Below are 16,030 nucleotides of genomic sequence, written 5' to 3'. Positions count from 1 at the left end.
GCACGGACTCTCTGTGCCGCTGTCAGCAGGAGCCATATGGAGCCGGAGCCGCGGGCACCGCCACGTCTACTGGGGGGACGGGAACCCCGCGGTGAGCAGAGGGGAGGGCACGAAGCGCCTACCTGCCTTGGCGGCCACCGAGGGGCAGAGGAAGGCCTGGAAACTGGAGGCACAGAGCTCACTGACCGTCCCCATGCTGCGGAGGTCCCACGCAGGACGCTGCCCGCTCCGACGGGGCAGGCGGGAGCAGGCAGAGGCCTGGCAGGTGCCGTGCGGCCGAGCGGCTGGCTCCCCGGCGCCGGGGCCTGCGGGCAGGGTGCAGGCAGGGGAGCCGGAGGACTCCCCGCTCTGGCTGGAGCCGGGGAAGGCGGCTCTGGCAGGGGAGCTCCAGCTGCAGGAGCCCACGCGCCAGCCCCAGCCAATCCTCGCCGCTCCCTGCCTGCACACCGGCCCGCTCCGCTCCCGAGGCACCGGCCGGCGGCTCAAAGCCGCTTAGAGGATGAGGAGTTTGGGAGCTCCCCGGCAGCCCCCCCGCCCCGGGCTGCCTGCCCCCCGGCAGCCCCCTTGCCCCCGCGGGGGGCCGTCAGTGGGGTATTTTTAGAGCGGTTTTATCCCTCCGTATTGGAGCGTTAAGCATCAGGAGCCGGCGGTCGCGTAGCAACCGGCACTGCATAAAGGAAGGTGCACCAAGAGACACGACGCAGCTCTGGCGTGGGGAGCGGGGGGTGCCGCCACGGCCCCCGCTCGTGGGGCGCAGGGCCTGGGCGCCGATCCTGGCGCAGCCCCGACAGGCTGAGCCTGCCCTGCGCGCCGTGCACGGGCAGGCCCGGTGCACCTTCTGCCAGCCCCCCGGCAACGCCGGTCAGACAGCTGAGCTCCGGGCGTGCCCCAGCGGCAACGGAGGTGCCTCCGGCTCTGCCGCGGTCCCGGGGTGCTGGGGGGATCCTGCAGCAGGAACCGGGGGGCATCCTGCCCCGGGATCCCGGCCTCGGGGCCAGCTGTGGAGCTGGGGGGAAGGCGCAGCCCTCCCACCCCCCGGCCCCTCTACACCCGCATCCCTCCAGCCCCATGGGTGCCAAGCGAACCCAAACCGGACAGACAGCTCTTTCCCTCAAAGCAGGAGCGATCCCCAAGCACAGGGCACGGCCATGAGTAACGAACCCCAGAGCCTGTCGGGGCACGAGGCAGCGTCCTGTGGACAGCCCGGCTGCCGGCTCTCGGCTACCAGGAGCCAGCAAGCTCCGCTCGCCTGTGCCAGCAAGCGCTGGGACGTGCTGAGCTAGGAGAAACCCGAGCCGGACAGGCAGGAGCCCTGACCGGGCAGGCAGTGGGGAAGGGCACCCTGGGAGGAAGACGCTCTCGCAGGCAGGAGGGTGCGGGGCAGGAGGGGACCCCAGCTCCCAGGAGCAGCGCGGCTGCAGACGGGAGGAGAGGCGGAGGAGAAGGGCAGCTCGTGGGGCTGCGAGGGCAGCCAGGCGCTCGCCACCGACACGACCGACCTTCTGGTTTCGGCACCACTTCCCCTTTCCCAGGTGCCGAAGCAGTGGTTGCCGCATCGCTGGGGGCTTTCGGCAGCCAGGAGGTACAAGAGCAGGCAAGGGGGGCTGGGGGGACGCGGGGCTGAGCTGGGCATGTGGCGTGGCAAGTGCCTGCCCAGGGCCTGGACCGGCAGCCAGAGAAACCCCCAGGCAGCAAGGGCACCCGCGGGTGCTCCAGCCGGCTTGAAGCAGGGCCAGGAGGCACCTCCCGGCTTGAGCAACCCAGACACCCGCCTCGATCCTCGCACCCTGCCTGGGCGAGGTGGGGTGTTCACAAACACCCCGGGGTTATGCTAACCACAGCTCCGGGCCCCGATCCTCCGCCTGCCGGAAAGCGAGGCCCCGGAGAGCTGCCTCCCCCCACCAGCCTCCCCCCTCCCTCAGGCCCAGAGCAGAAACTCCCGACCCCGACCCCGCCGCGATGGCCCAGCACGCAGAAGGGCTGAAACGACCGCTCAGGGACACGCGGGCCCTGCTGCGTCCCTAACGTGTAATTGCTGAATGTCAGCAACGCGGCTTATTGTCCTCCGCTCCTGAACCCCTCAGGAGAGGAACCGGCTAATTGCCTCTGCCCAACGCCGTGCTGCCCGAGCCCCACCAGCCCCGGCTCCTGGCTCTGCTCTCCGAGCCCGGTCCCATCCCTGCGCCATCCCTCTGCTTCGACCTGGGAAGCCCAGAGCTCTGCGGCGCAGCTGCTCCCGCAGCCGGGCCCAGCGACTCGCCCCGGCTCACCCCTGCGCCACGCCAGGGAAGGGGCTGCTGCGTCCCCCCAGCCCCGGTCCCCTCGGTGCAGAGGTGCACACCGCGGTCCTGGGCTACCTCTGAAACCGCTGAGCCCGCGCCAAGGGGCCTGCCAGGCCCTGCCTGCAAACCAGGGCTGCGCGGGGCTGGCAGCGGGGAGAGGGCAGGGATCCCCCCAGCCTGCCGGGGGACCTGAGAGCTCACCCCCCTTTGGGGATCTCCCACACCCCGCACAGCCCACCCCGCCTCCTGGCACCGGCCATCCTGCCCCAGACAGCGAGGCCCCCCAGGCACAAGCCGCTTTGCAGGAGGCTGCATCAGCCCCGCTTAGAGAAATCCCTTAATCCCCCAGAGCGAGCAGTAATCCCCCGGGTGCAGCAGGATTACCAGCGCTGCCCACTCCCCCTCACCCTGGGGCCGGGCCAAGACGGGGCCCAGCTCAGCGCTCCCTGCGGCAGGCCGCTCACCGGTGCGGCAGCTCGGCGAGGCAGGAGCAGCCGGGCCGGTTCGCTACCGTGACGCTGCCACCCCCCCGACCAGAGGCGTTTGCACCCGCACCGCTGCGCTCGGTCAGCTCCAGTCTAGGGACGGGTTCGGTCTCACCGCCGTCCCCGCAGAGAGGTGCTGGGAAGGGGGTGGGAGCGCAGCCCCGCGCCCTGGCAGGAGCGGGGGGAGCCCGCATCTGTGCTGCCAGCTGCTCGCCCCGGGATTTGCTCTCTGCTGAGGCAGACGGCTGGAGAGGGGCCGCATATCGCAGGGCAGACACTGGCGTCAGCACAATCCCACCAGCAAGAGCCTCCCTGTTGGGCTCCCACCACGCCGAGGCCTCGGCACAGCGTCCTCTGCCAAACAAACAGAGCTCAAGGGCTTCGGAAGAGCTGCAGGTCACGATGCCCCTGCAACAGGGACAGCGGCGGGGATCTGGAGGCGGCTGTGCTGCCCGTCCTGCCTGCTGCCCTGCGGCCCCCACGCCGTGGTGAGCGGGCAATTTCTGATGCTGACAGATGAGCCAGGACGTCTTCCAGGCGATTCCGGGAAGCAGCAAGAGGCTGCTCACAGAATCGCTCCCTGCAGTGCTCTCCCACTAACAGGCTGCATCCAACAACTCCTGTGCTGGGCCGTGCACCAGCGGGGATGGGCGCTTCCACCTTATCTCACACACTTATCTTGTAAACTCCCCACTGCCGAGTGCAGTCGCTTCTGGGGTGGAACAGCAGCCTCCTAATCAGCTGCGTTACACAACTGTGGCAGGCAGGAAGCCGGCCCGTGATCCAGCGCTGCCGGCAGCAGCACCTTCACTGGCACCGGCAGCTCCCGGGAAGAACGGTCACCAGCATGGCTCGCAGCATCAGGACCTTGGCTTCAGATCTCACCCAGATGGACTCCAGCCTCCCCCCCTGCAAAGTCCTCACTCAAGGAAAACTCGCCTGCCGACCCACAGGCACCTGCCTTAGAGGGCCGAGGCACAGGCAGCACCTTCCCACCCAGCCCTGCTCCTCGGCAGCGGGAGGAAAGGCTTTGAGGACGCGGAGGACGGAGGAAAGCGGGGAAGAATCTGCACGCGCATGAGATAGGGGACCTGCAGCCCCTGAGCCGCCTCGCCCCGCTCGGCCCACCCTGGGAGCAGACCCTGGGTGCACACCGGGCGCTCCCGTGGCAGGCGGACGTGCTCCCGAGCTGGAGCGGTTTGCGAGATGTTCAACGGATGCCACTGACACGAGCCTGCCCTGCGGATCTGCATAGCCTGAACTCAGAGAGCGCTGAGGCAGCAGCTGAATACGAGGTGCAAGCAGAGGGAAGGCGTGCAGGCAGCGGGTCCCAGAGCCTGGCAGCACGGACACTGCAGGCAGCGGGTCCCTATGGCCCGGCAGCACAGCCACTGCAGGCAGCTCGCGAGCCCCGGCAGCCCGGCGCCGGCTGTGCGGGGCCGCTGGGGCCGAGCCCCGCGGGAGGACGAGGCCGCGCCGCCAGCCGAGCGGGAGCGCCCGGGGCTCCGGGGGGTGCAGCGGGGACCGGCCCCGGCAGCTCGCCCCGCGGACCCCGCTCCCCGCGCCGTCTACGGGCACCGGTTTCCTCCCGGCGCTTCCTCCACCGCCCCCTGGGCCGCACCCGGGCGATGCCGCGAAGGCCGCGGCCGCGCGTGGGCGAGCAGCCGCTCTGTCACCTGCGGCCGCGGGTCCCGCCGCCCCCGAGCCCCGGCCCGACTGGGAGCCGCCGAGCCCGGTTTTGCACCTGGGAGCGGCCCGGCCCAAACACTCCCGCCCTCCCGGGTCCGTGATCCTCCCGGAGCCCCCCCCCCCCGCGGATCACGGACCACCCCGGCCCCCGCCGGCTGCGTGCCCGGGGCCGCGGGACCCGCCCCGGCCCCTCGCCCCGCCGCGGCCCGGCCCAGGTGGGGGTCCCAGAGCCCACCGCCGCCCCCCCCCGGAGCTGGGCGCTCCCCCGGCCCGGCCCCGGCCCCGGCCCCGGCCCCGCACTGACCGTAGCCGCCCTCCTCCTCCATCCCGCCGCCGCCGCCGCTCCGGCCCCGCCCGCGTGACGAGGGCGCCGAGGCCGCCACGGGCGGCGGCACGTGACGCGAGCGTGGGCGGTGCCAGACAGGCCCCTCCCCCCGGCGCCCCGCCCCCGGCGCGGCCAGCCCGTTCACAAACACCACGAGTTTATTGCCCGCGGTCCCGGCGGCAGCGCCCCGTCCCCGCGGGGACCCCGCCGCCGCCTCCCGCGCCCAGCGCGGGGCCGGAGGGGAGCGGGGCCCTGCCCGGGGGGGGGGGGGGCCAACGGTTCCACTGCGACTCGCACAGGGGGTGGCGGGGGTGGGGGTGCGCAGCCCGGTGCGGGCAGGGGGCAGGAGGAGAAGGGCAAGAGGGGCTGGGGCATCCCCGGGCCTCGCCCAGGAGACGAACGGCAGCCCCGGTGCTCCCAGCGCTGCAGCGTGGGGCAGGGTGTCCGCCCCCCCCCCCCCCCCCCCCCCGGGCTGGTGGGTGGCACATGAACCCAGAGCAGCAGGGATGAGCTGCAGGCACTTTCCAGGAGCCCCCCCCGAGCCTTAACGCCAGACTGGGGGGAGAAGGGGCTGCTCCAGCCCCAGGCAGAGGCACAGAGGAGGTGGCAGAAGAGCCTGGACAAGGCAGGTCAGAGCTCAAGAGGCTCCACCTCAGCTGGAGAGCAGAGGGAAGCACCCCCAGCCCACAGGGACCCCAGGGCCTGCAGGGACAGCAGCTCCCCGAAGGGGAGAGCAGGGGGCAGGGGACACCAAGCACGGCCTGACCCCCAGGGCTGGGGCCCTGGAGACACACGGGGCCAGCGTCCCCTCCCCTTTGCAGCAGAGTCCACCAGCAGCTCCCAGGACAGCGCTTCCCTGCCAGTCCTTGACCAGAGAGACTGCTCTGTTCGCTGGCTGGGGGACGCAGATCTCCACCTGGGAGGAAAGGAGCGGCGTTAGCACCCCGCCAGGCAGCCGCCCCCCCCCCGCCCCCGGGCTCACTCACCTCAGAGCCGATAGCTCAGGCTGGCCGCCTTGGCAGGGTGCGTCACTGACCAGAAGTTGCGCTTGCTCTGCAGCTGCTGGAAGGGATTGAAGTGTCTCCTCCGCTCCCGCTTCAGTTTTTTAATCTTCTTTACCTGTGGAGAGGCAGGAAGGCTCTTGGAGTCAGAGTGCAGTGTCCCCTGCCACCCCCACCCGCCCCAGCCCAGGATGGGGCCAGCACCCACCTTCCCTCTGTCAAACTCCTCGTCCCACTCATCGATGACAGTCTCGCTCCGGGCCCACGCTGCGTCGCGAATGGCATCCTGGCTGACGGCCGAGATCTCGCCCTCCCAGGTCAAGACTGCGGAGCGGCGTGGTCAGCAGGGAGCACCGCGCCGTGCTCCACTGCGCCCGCCTGCGCAAGGCCCCCACCCCAGGCCAACGGCTGGAGCCCCTCACTCCAGCACCCCAACAGCCCCTCAGCCAGGCGCCTCTGCCCGGCTCCCGGAGCCCCCGCAGCCGCCTGCGCTGGTGCTGGGGGGAGCCCAGGCCTCGGCAGAGCACAGAGGGCTCTGCCCGCGTCCAGGGCTCGAGGCAGGGGAGCCGCGTGGCTGTTCACCCACCCAGGCGAGCAGGGAGTACCTTGTTTGCCATAAGCCTTGTCCAAGGAGTTCCTGAGCAGCTCCTCCACCACGCTGGACTCCTCCCGGCTCCCAGGTGCTGCGCCAGCCCCGTGGCCGGGCTGGGGGCTCAGGGCAGCTGGGCAGCGCCTGTACCCGTCGCCAGCCTGGCTGTCCCAGGCACACGCTGCCACTGCGGAAACAGGAGGGGTGAGGACAAGCCGGAGGGAGCAGAGGGAGCTCCTGTGTTGCTCCATCTCGGGCAGATCTCGCCCCAGGAGACACCGGTCGGGACGAACAAGGTCCTGATAGTGCAGGGAGTTTGGGCACACTGGGGCCTGTCCTGGGCAGGGAGGAACTGGGGGTAAATCTTCACCCCTCGAGGGGCCCATCCCCACAAGTCTGGAGAGGAGCACACCCTCATCCAGAGTACAGCTGGGCAGCTCTCCTGCGCGAGCGGCACACAGGCCTGCGGGCAGGTCAGCCGAGGACGGGGGGACGGGCACCCCCAGGCAGCTGTGGGGACCCCGGGGACGGACACCAGCGCTCTGAGGGGCTGCGTGGGCAGACGAGCAGCCAGCTCTCCCCTGCCAGGCCGCAGGCAGGGTGGAGGCACGCGGTCGTACCTGGGGCACCGTCTGCGGCACCAATGCCGTTGGCAGCTGGCCGCTCCACGGCTGGGCTGCTGAGGCTTTCCCTCCGCTTACGCTTGCGGTGCTCGCTCTCTCCAGCCCCAGCCTCTGCGCTCCGCCGCTGCTTTGTCCTCCAGGGCTCTGTCTCAGCCCTCCTAGAGCTGGGGAAGGCAGCAGGGGTCAGCTCACGCTGGCCAGACCAGAGGGGGGAGAGTTTGAGCTCCCCTGCACGCCCGCACCCCAGCGCTGCACTCGGGGAAGGGTGAACCACCCGCAGCAAGCCAGCGCTTCGGCAAGGCTCATCCCACCCACAGAAAGACGCGACGCCCCTGACGGCAGCCCAGGGAGCCTGACTTCAGGCAGAGCAGAGGCGCACAGGGCTCTCGTGTGCTCCCCGGCCCCTCACCTGCCCGAGGACAGCGTCCCAGAGCAGTGCTCTTCTGTCTCCTCCATTCTCCTCTTTTTCTTCTTCTTCTTGACGGGGGAGATGGGCTCCGTGTCCGGGTAAATACTGGGGTCTGACGCTTGCTGCTTAGGCCTGCTCTCCAGGTCCTGACAGCCTGCCGCCTCCCTGCCGCTGCTGGGACCCTTGCCTGCCGCCTCCTTCCCTGCGAGGGACACCGAGCCCTCCTGAGCGAGATTATTCTTCTTCCTGGGGGGGCTGGAGACTTCATCCTTGCCCTTCACAGCCACAGCATGAGGGCTGCTGTCTGCTCCGTGATGTTGCTTCCGCTGCTTCTTTTTGGAGGAACCAGGGGGGACCTGGCTGGGCCTCTTCTCCCTGCTGCAGGGAGGAAGGTGGTGCGAAGGGTGGGCAGTGGAACCGTTGGTCAGAGGGGAGGCTGGGAGCCGAGGGGCTGAGTTGAGGATGAAGCTGAAGGCAGGCTTTTCAGGATTTGGCAGTTTGAGAGCAGATGAGGACAGCCTGAAGGACAGGAAAAGAGGCTGACATGATCTGAAAGCCAGGTCAGGAGCAGGAGCCCCTATCTTCCTACCCACCCCGAGGTGCACGAGCACAGCACCCAACCGCTGCCATCTCAGCCACAAAATCCGAATCGGACCCTGCTCTCAGAGCAGCAGCTGCAAGCACACACAGTGGCTCCGCAACTGCCCAGTGCCAGCCACGCGCAGGGCACGTGCCGTCCCACGGGGGATTAGGAAAGAGTGAGTGTTGCTGCAGCACATGTCGATGGTAAAGGTTACAAGGGAGACCTGCAGCAAGCCCTGCTAGCCCAGAACAGGAGAGCCGGCTGCCAAAATCGCCCCCCGAGCCAGCTGCCATGCCAGACAGTTGCCTCGTGGAGTACCCCAAGGCTGCTACTGGCCTTGCTGCCGTGCAGGAGCCTGGGAGCGACTGGCATGGCTTACCTCGACTTGCCGAAAGGCCAGGGAGTGGACTCGGGGTGGGTGGTGTTCGTGGGGTAGGTGTGGTCAGCAAATTGTGGGTGAAGTTGTGCGTGGCGGTCACTTCCGCTCGCCTTCCGCGGGGTGCTGCCCTGCAGTTATTGACATAAATAAAAACTTGGTGGTCTAAAGAAAAGAGGTTTCCGTGAGCCAAGAGGAGAAAATAAAAAGGGGAGCCCAGAGAAAGGGGAGGGGAACAGACACAGACGGGGGGAGGGAAGTGGGGGGTGGTAGAAGAAGAATCAGAAGTGTTTTCAGTTAGAAGCACAAAGGAAAAAAGGAAGGAAGGAAATTTAAAGAACAGAAACCCCAGCGCTCCATCCTGAGCCCTGGCTGCACAGCGGCACCCAGAGGGCCGGTCCCACACCACCGCCCGGGGAGGAGGCAACTCCGCAGCCCTCCAGCTGCGGTGTCACCTGCTCCCACCCACCCCGGGGGACACGCTGCCCCGAGAAGGCTGGCAAGGCCACTGCGGGGACTGGCACAGCCACCCCTCCATCCTGAGCAAGAAGGCAGGAGCCGTTTCTCCTGCATCACTCAGGGATGTGAACAACAGCGGGGGCCTGGCCCCACACCCCGACCCAGAGGGAGAGCAACCGCTACAGCCCTGGGGCTGAGGGGCTCTCCCCACCCGCCTCCGGCTTACCAGATAGCCAGCATTAGCTCTACGCTTGCCCCCAACGCAAGCCCCAGTTCAGAAGGCGCAAGCACCTACTGAAGTCTCCAGGCAGAGGCTCAGACTCACCTTTTTGGCGGAGAGTGCCAGCTTCTTGGCCGGTGGCGGTGACATGGTACTGCTCAGCTCCAGAGCAGCGCTGGCCAACAGGGAGGACTTCAATTTTGCCGGCTTGGAGTCTTCGGGGGCAGCCGGCTCGGCGCCGGGGCCAGCAGGGAGGTCCGTGCCACAGTCCGTTTCCTGAGAGGTGCAGAAGCTGCTGGTTCCGCTCTTGGCCTTCTGGGACGCTTTGGTCAGCTTCCCCACCGCGCCGTGCGCCGGGCTGGCAGCACTGCTGCCGCAGGAGTCCCTCTCCAGGGTCCCGGCGTTCTCCCCACTGCCCCCGGGCTCCTGGCCGGGGCTGGGCTCCAGCAGCAGCTTGGGTGAGGTAGGTGGCTGCTTGCTCTCCCAGGAGCTCTGCCGGGGCAGCTCCACTTTGGCCCCGCTTGCATTGCTGGTGTCGCAGAAGCCCTGAACTGCTCTGGATGTGGGAGGCGGTTGCGGGAAGGAGAGCGGTTTCTTGGGCCTCTGGGCTGCATCATCAGGCAGCGCTGTGGCCGTGTGGGTGGCTTTGAGGGGCAGTTTGGGTGATGGGGACCCAGCGGGCAGCTTTGGTGGAGCAGTTCCGTTCGGCAGCTTCGGCCCCGTCCCAAATGTGCTGCGGGCCACAGGGACTCCAACCTCCTCCGGCCCCGGCAGCTTCTTCCCCGGCAGCACGTCCGGTCTCTAGACAATGAGAAAGAGAGACGTTCAGCAAGGAGAGAATTCAAGGAGCCAAGGACACAGAGCGATACTGCCCTCCCCGTCCCTCTCCAGGCCCACACAGGAAGCCTTGGCCCAGCAGGATCCCTCCTGCAAACCGTCCTCCCCCACGCCTGCCCACTCGGAGCACTGCGCCTGCCTCCCTGCGAAGCTGCAGCCCACCCGCCCTCGCGGAGCGGACAGAGGGGCAGCAGCTCCCAGAAGCACTGGCCAAGAGCAGCCTTCAGGACTCACCCGGCCCATCAGCGGTGAAGACAAGGGCCCATTGGTCACAGTTTTCTTGACCGGATCGGAGATGCCGCCGGTGCGGCCAGGCAGGCTGGAGGCAGCTTTGACAACGGGCCCCTCCGAGCTCTTCCTGGGGCTGGGGATTCTGGTGAAGACAGAGAAGCGCAAGTGTTAACTGCGAGAGTTTGAGCGACTGGAACGCTCTCGTCAGAGATGCGCATAAGAAACAGGAGCCAGAAGCTCCAAGGGGTGAGGTGCTCTTGATCTACAGCAAAACCATGACAAGGGGCTGGACCTCTCCCTGCCACCCTCCTCTGAGCCAGCACGTGCACGTGGCACTGGGGCTACTGGGGCCAAGCTCCTTCCCACACCCAGGCACGTGCTACCAGCCCTGTCCCCAATGCTGAGAGCAGGGGGCAGAGGGGCCGGAGGCACAGGGCGCTCTCACCTCAGGTAGAAGAGCACGTAGGCCTGCTGGTTGAGGACCACTTTGATGTTGCTGGAGCGGACCAGGTCGTCGTTCATTTGATACCACTGCCCATTGCTGGCCTGCGGAAGGAGAAGAGAGAACAGGGTCGGGCTGTGTCCGGCGGCCCTCCTGGCCTGAAGAGCAGCAGGAACAGCGTCCGTTGGCAGAGCTCCTCTCCCCAAACCCCACAGGCAGCCCGGGGCAGGCAAGGGGACTCTGTGAGAGCAGACCTCCACGCTTCCTGCCACAGAACACAGCCTGTACCCCCCATCCAGTGCTCCACACCACACACATCTGCTGAGCACCCTCCTTCATGTGCACTACAGGGACCCACCAGCACCCACCAGCCCCCAGCCCAGAGGGCGTGCCAAAGCGCGCCCCGGGCTCACCTTCACGTAGCAGTAGTAGTGCCCTGCGTGGCAGCTGTACCCAGAGTGCACCAGCACTGCATAGAGTCCGTACATGACAGGATCCCCGTTGTTCTGAGACATGTAAGGGCGGATGTTCAAGAACTCAGGGTACCCCACGTCCTGCGGAGAGAGGATGTCTCAGGAGCCTGCACAGCAGACGCCTTTCTTGCTAGAGCGAGAGCAGCTCAGCTGTCCTACGAGTCCCATCCCTCGAGGGAGGGGGACCCGCTCTCCCCAGGCAGAGGTCACGGTGAGAAAGATGCCAGGATGAGCCAAACTCCCACCGCACCGCACAGCTGGGGAAGGGCTGCAGGACTGCGGCAGAGCTCACGCTGCGCACGGGAGCACCTCCCACCCTGCTCTGGGCAGCAGGGCCTCGCGCCAGGAGACAGCCCCAGCTCTGGGTTGCCGAGCGCTCACCTTTGTGATTTTGCCTCCACCGAAGTTGGCAAAGCGCTTTAGTGAGAGCGTGAGAACATTGGAGGCTCGGTGGATGGTGAAACGTTTGGTGGCCGGCACTTTCTTCTTGCATCTGCACAGGAAGAGCTCGAGCTATTCAAGCCGTTCCACCACCCAGATGGTTGCCAGCCCTGGCCAAGCAGCAAACCCCACGGAAACGACCTGGCTGACACCAGGCACTGCTCCAGGGCACCTGCTCACGGCCACGTCGGCTGGCCCAGGTCCTCCTCACGAGAGGAGGGAGCTGAGGAGTGGCAGGCTTCATCACAGGCTTCCATGGCCACACACACCTCACGGTTTAGCCGTGGAGCAGGTAGAGAAGCCCTCCCGTATTGCGGCAGGCTTTCCACCTGCTTCCCACCAGCCCACCCGCGGGCCCCTTCCCACCCGCAGCCCCGCACACTCACTTGGCACACATGTAGGCATTCTCCCCGCCCAGCATGTCCGACTTCACAAACAGCTCCAGCGCCCGCACTATGTTTGCGGCTTGCTGCAAGGACAGAGGAGAAGTCAGGCCATGAGCGGCCTGTCCACGCAACAGCTCGGCTCCCTGCCGAGACGCTGGCCCCGAGAAATAACACAGAGCATGAGCACAGGGCCACAGACTACACCAAACCCGTGAGCCTGCCACCAGGTAGGCACTGGCCAGCATGCCGCGAAGGATGGCTGCACTGTCCCCAACACCACGGAGCCTCAACGGAGGAGCTGTGGCTCACACCCGGGCAACGGGCGCTGCTCTGCCAGGCAGAGAAGGCAGCGCAACAACAGAAGCTGCTTCCCTCTTGCCTGCACCATGCCTTGACGCTGGCAGGTTAAGGAGCCTTGAGAGCAGTAATGGTGCGGTTGCAGGAACATCCCCCGCGAGAGCAGAGCTCCTCCGCATCCCCGACCCTGCCGCAGTACCCTGATCTCCAGCGCCAGGTCCAGGTAAGGGTCATAGGTGTCCGAGACGCTCTTGCACACCGAGCACTTCACTGCAAAAGAAAGCAATGAGCGCGCCCTGGCACAACACCGGCCCCTGCCACCCCCCCGGCACAGCGCAGGCAGCTGCAGTATTCCCCCTCTCCGGGTCTGGGCTCTGGGATGTCAGCACCGGCATTCACAGCCTGGCAAGGAAGGCGGCTGGCAATTCCCCTATGCGCGGGGACAGCAAGTGTTGCTGGATAGCTGGCAACGCGGGTTCCTTTGCTGGTGGCAATGAGCTGAGGACCCACAGCCAACAGCTTTTTCCATCACCACAGCAGGGGTCACGACCCACAGATGCCGCAAGACTGACCAACTGCGGCTCTGGGTAATTTACACATGCTTAGCAATTTTCCCAAAAGATTTTTACTGCAGGGCTCTCAGGGAAACGGCAGCCCTGAGAGTCACAGGCCCAGGACCTGGCAGCCAGCACTCACCACGGGACCGCAGGTAACCGCCAAAGATCTGGTGAACCAGCGTCGTGGCCTGGGTCTGGCGATCCAACCTAGAGACAGCAGCACCGGATCTCACACCACCCCTCCGCAACGGCCACCCCCACGGCCACCGCTGTGTCCTCAGGACAGCTCCCCTGTGCGCTCTGGCCAGCGACGGGCTGCAGCGCTCCGGGAGCAGAGGGAAGGTGCAGCCTCTGCCAGTCTGCTGTCCCCGTGCTGGAGCCGAGGGGTGGCACCAGGCTCCGACACGCACCTTCCTCTAGAAGGAGCAGAAACTCCTGGCCGGAGCTCAGAGTTGGGCGCTGCAGACAGAGGCAACGCAGGCTGCCTGGGACGGAGGGCCCAGGGGAAAGCTGCTCACCCACAGACACAGAGCTGGGGCTGAACTAGCAAGCATGCCTGGATTCCCTGGCAACTGGGACAGGATCCAAATCCACAGCAGCCTCAGGATTTGGGGACAGGACCAAATCCCCAGGACTATGCTGGGGCGGAGGTGCCAGGAGAAGGGAGAAGGCAGACAACAGCCCAGAGCTCTGTCACAGAGAGGCAGAGAGCTGGGCCATCCACCCAAGGCCCTGGAGCCAGTACCGCCCTCTACGAGTGACCCGGGGGACACGTTCACCCCACAGCCCCCTCCCGTGGGCGCAGGGGACCAGCGAGGGGACAGCAGAGAAGAGCAGCGACGGGCCATCAGAGGCCCCACATACTTGGTACAGCCATTCAGGCAGGCCTTCTGCATGGCATCAATGGTGTAACGCAGGAACTCGTGCGCATCCTCCTGGTTGCCAAAGCGGATGTGCTGGGCAATCTCTGCAGGAGAGGGAGGAATCAGGCCCAGAACATGCTGCATCAGACATAGGCCCTCCCTCCCTTGGGGCAGGGACTCCGGGGTTTGAGCCCCCTCAACCCAAACCAGATGTCAGACACATGCCGGCCACGGGGGAAGCCCTACGCAGCCCATAAAGTCACCAGCCCCCGGCAGGCTCAGTGATTCATCTCAGAAGAGCCATCTGCCAAGACCTGCCCCGATCTCAAAGGTTCTGCTCCCGCATTAGTCACCGCTCTCCTACACGGCTACGGGAGGGGAGGGCAGCCATCCTTACTCTTGAGGTCTCGGATGAAGGACACTGGCTTTATTGCGTTGCCGCTGTTGGCAAAAGCCTGGATCATGTGGTTCTGCATAATGCACATCATGCAAAAGCCTCCTCGGTGACCTGGAGCAGAAGAGGAGAAGACAGGACGTTGGGGACAAACCCAGGAGAGATGGAGGCAGCACAGGGGAGGGGGGATCTCTGGTCCAACGCAGCTCAGCCACACTCAGTTTTCCCTACGAGCTCCGTGCTACGGTACAAGCTCTGGGGCATCCCGGGTACACAGGGACCAGCACACACCACCCCAGCTGGCGCAGTCACAGCACCAGCCACTGCGACCCCCCCACAAGAGACAGCATCCACGTGCATGGAAAACAGGTCACAGGTACTCGCTGGAGGAGCCCACAGGTCGGCCCCGAGGGGCAGATCCCACCGGAGTCCTATGGACGGGGCTGTGAGCCCCGCGTGCTCCCCTTGGTCGCAGCTCGGAGCAGTGCCCACCAGACTCCCTTTCAAAGCCACCCGTAAACAGCACCCGCTGCCTGCACGCAGCCTTCTGCCCTGCCCTCACGAAGTCCCCACAGGCAGGGGCTGTTTGGGACCCCAGCTCAGCCCCCAGGAAGTCGGCGGACCCCGTTGGGCCCATCTTAGACCTGGCTACGCCCAGCAGAGACAAAACCTGCCCAGACACAAGGATACAGAGCTCGGGAACACTGCTACGACCAGGAAGAGCGAGCCGAACGCAGGAATGACCCCTCGATGGACAAACGGGCAGGAGGGAGCAGAGAAGGTGCATCCCGACACCCGCACACCCCTCGCCAGAGCCACGTGCAGAGGTGCTGAGCGCAGCACCGGGAGCAGGACGGGCAGGCGCTCCTCCCTGCCGGCGCGGCCACCCCGGCCCCGCCGCCCACCGAGCCGGGCCTCCCCACTCACAGGTGCGGCCGTGCTCCTTGGAGAGCAGGTAGTTGGCGAGCGGCGGCGTGTAGGTCAGGCACTGCACCGTGGAGTTGAGGAAGCAAGTGTTCCCCAGGTTGTGCAGCCCGGCGCCGACCCGGTAGATCCGCTCCCACTTCATGGAGAGGCGCTCCTCGGGGAAAAGCACCTTCTGGGGCACGGGGACCCCGTCCCCCGGGCCCCCCGGGCCACGGCCGCTGCCTGCGGGGAGAGGGGCGGTGAGCCGCGGGGGCGCGGAGCGCGGGGAGGGCCCCCCTCGCCCTCTCCACCTACCCTGCTTGCCGGGCGGCCCCTCCTCGGGGCCGCGGTGGCGGCCGGCGGCCTCGGCCCGGGGGTTGAGCAGCACGTACTTGCCCCGCAGCAGCTCCAGCTGGCCGGAGAAGCCGCGGCTGGCGGGCTCGAACTCGATCTTCTGCAGCAGCACCTTCTTGGCCGAGGCGGCCAGCAGCCGGCCCAGCTCCCCATCCTCGCCCGCCTCCCGCCGGCCCGGCTTCAGCGCCTCCTTCAGCTTCTCCACGATCGGCATGGCGGGGCCCGGCGGCCCCGGCTGCGGGGCGGGGGCGGGCGCTTCAGCGGGGGCGCCGGCCCGGCCCGCTCCGCTCCCGCTGCGGGGCCGCGCGTTGCCGGGGCAACAGGCCGCGGCCTAGGCCCGCCGCCGGCCCGGCCCCGCCGCCGCCGCCGCGCACCCCGGAGGCCCCAGCGGGTCCCCGCCCGCCGCCGCTACGGGCAACCGCACCCTCCCGCCCCCGACCTTGAGCGCCGCCGCCGCGCTGCCCCGGTCCGCCCGCCGCCACGTGCGGCCCGCCCGGTACCGGCGCTCCGCCGCGCCCGCCCCACGGCCGGCCCCGCGGACAGGGCAGGGGAAGGCAGGGGAAGGCAGGGGAAGGCAGGGGAAGGCAGGGGAAGGCAGGGGAAGGCAGGGCGGCGCGGAGCGGAGCGCAGGCCCCGGCCCGGCCCGGCCCGGCCCGGCCGCACTCACCATCCGGGTCTCCGCCGCCGCGCGCACGTGTCGCCGCCTCAAAGCGGGGGCCGCCCGCCGCCGGCACGAGCTCCTTCCGCGCTGGCCCTGACGGGGCGGGGACAGCCCCGGCCCCGCCCTCTGCTGCGGACGCGCTCTCGC

At 67.7% G+C, this 16,030-nt stretch overlaps 2 protein-coding genes across 4 annotated transcripts in view; both read right to left on the bottom strand.

The window, feature by feature from the left end:
• The window catches only part of CYTH1 (cytohesin 1), an 18,845-nt gene extending 13,960 nt beyond the window's left edge, over nucleotides 1-4,885 (bottom strand). The window contains exon 1 of the mRNA XM_075518831.1: nucleotides 4,761-4,885. Coding sequence (XP_075374946.1) covers nucleotides 4,761-4,782 — 22 coding nt within the window. The 5' untranslated portion in view covers nucleotides 4,783-4,885. The remainder of the gene's footprint in view (nucleotides 1-4,760) is intronic.
• USP36 (ubiquitin specific peptidase 36) overlaps nucleotides 1-16,030 on the bottom strand; it is a 22,100-nt gene extending 6,070 nt beyond the window's left edge. Inside the window, exons 1-20 of one of the 3 annotated variants that reach the window (XM_075518814.1) lie at nucleotides 15,890-16,030; nucleotides 15,184-15,457; nucleotides 14,890-15,111; nucleotides 13,966-14,076; nucleotides 13,570-13,672; nucleotides 12,845-12,912; nucleotides 12,348-12,418; nucleotides 11,852-11,934; nucleotides 11,406-11,517; nucleotides 10,965-11,105; nucleotides 10,555-10,655; nucleotides 10,113-10,251; nucleotides 9,147-9,842; nucleotides 8,366-8,493; nucleotides 7,404-7,922; nucleotides 6,992-7,158; nucleotides 6,388-6,558; nucleotides 5,991-6,106; nucleotides 5,768-5,900; nucleotides 5,413-5,697 (exon numbers count right to left, since the gene is read on the bottom strand). In XM_075518814.1, coding sequence (XP_075374929.1) covers nucleotides 5,769-5,900; nucleotides 5,991-6,106; nucleotides 6,388-6,558; nucleotides 6,992-7,158; nucleotides 7,404-7,922; nucleotides 8,366-8,493; nucleotides 9,147-9,842; nucleotides 10,113-10,251; nucleotides 10,555-10,655; nucleotides 10,965-11,105; nucleotides 11,406-11,517; nucleotides 11,852-11,934; nucleotides 12,348-12,418; nucleotides 12,845-12,912; nucleotides 13,570-13,672; nucleotides 13,966-14,076; nucleotides 14,890-15,111; nucleotides 15,184-15,457; nucleotides 15,890-15,892 — 3,357 coding nt within the window. In that variant the 5' untranslated portion in view covers nucleotides 15,893-16,030 and the 3' untranslated portion in view covers nucleotides 5,413-5,697; nucleotide 5,768. Of the gene's footprint in view, nucleotides 1-5,412; nucleotides 5,698-5,767; nucleotides 5,901-5,990; nucleotides 6,107-6,387; nucleotides 6,559-6,991; nucleotides 7,159-7,403; nucleotides 7,923-8,365; nucleotides 8,494-9,146; nucleotides 9,843-10,112; nucleotides 10,252-10,554; nucleotides 10,656-10,964; nucleotides 11,106-11,405; nucleotides 11,518-11,851; nucleotides 11,935-12,347; nucleotides 12,419-12,844; nucleotides 12,913-13,569; nucleotides 13,673-13,965; nucleotides 14,077-14,889; nucleotides 15,112-15,183; nucleotides 15,458-15,889 lie in introns of those variants that run through there. The other 2 variants (XR_012778116.1, XR_012778117.1) reach the window with 2 other exon arrangements.

The sequence above is a fragment of the Mycteria americana genome, chromosome 16 (assembly GCF_035582795.1).
Source record: "Mycteria americana isolate JAX WOST 10 ecotype Jacksonville Zoo and Gardens chromosome 16, USCA_MyAme_1.0, whole genome shotgun sequence".
NCBI lineage: Eukaryota > Metazoa > Chordata > Aves > Ciconiiformes > Ciconiidae > Mycteria > Mycteria americana.
This window is presented reverse-complemented; position numbering and strand designations above follow the sequence as displayed.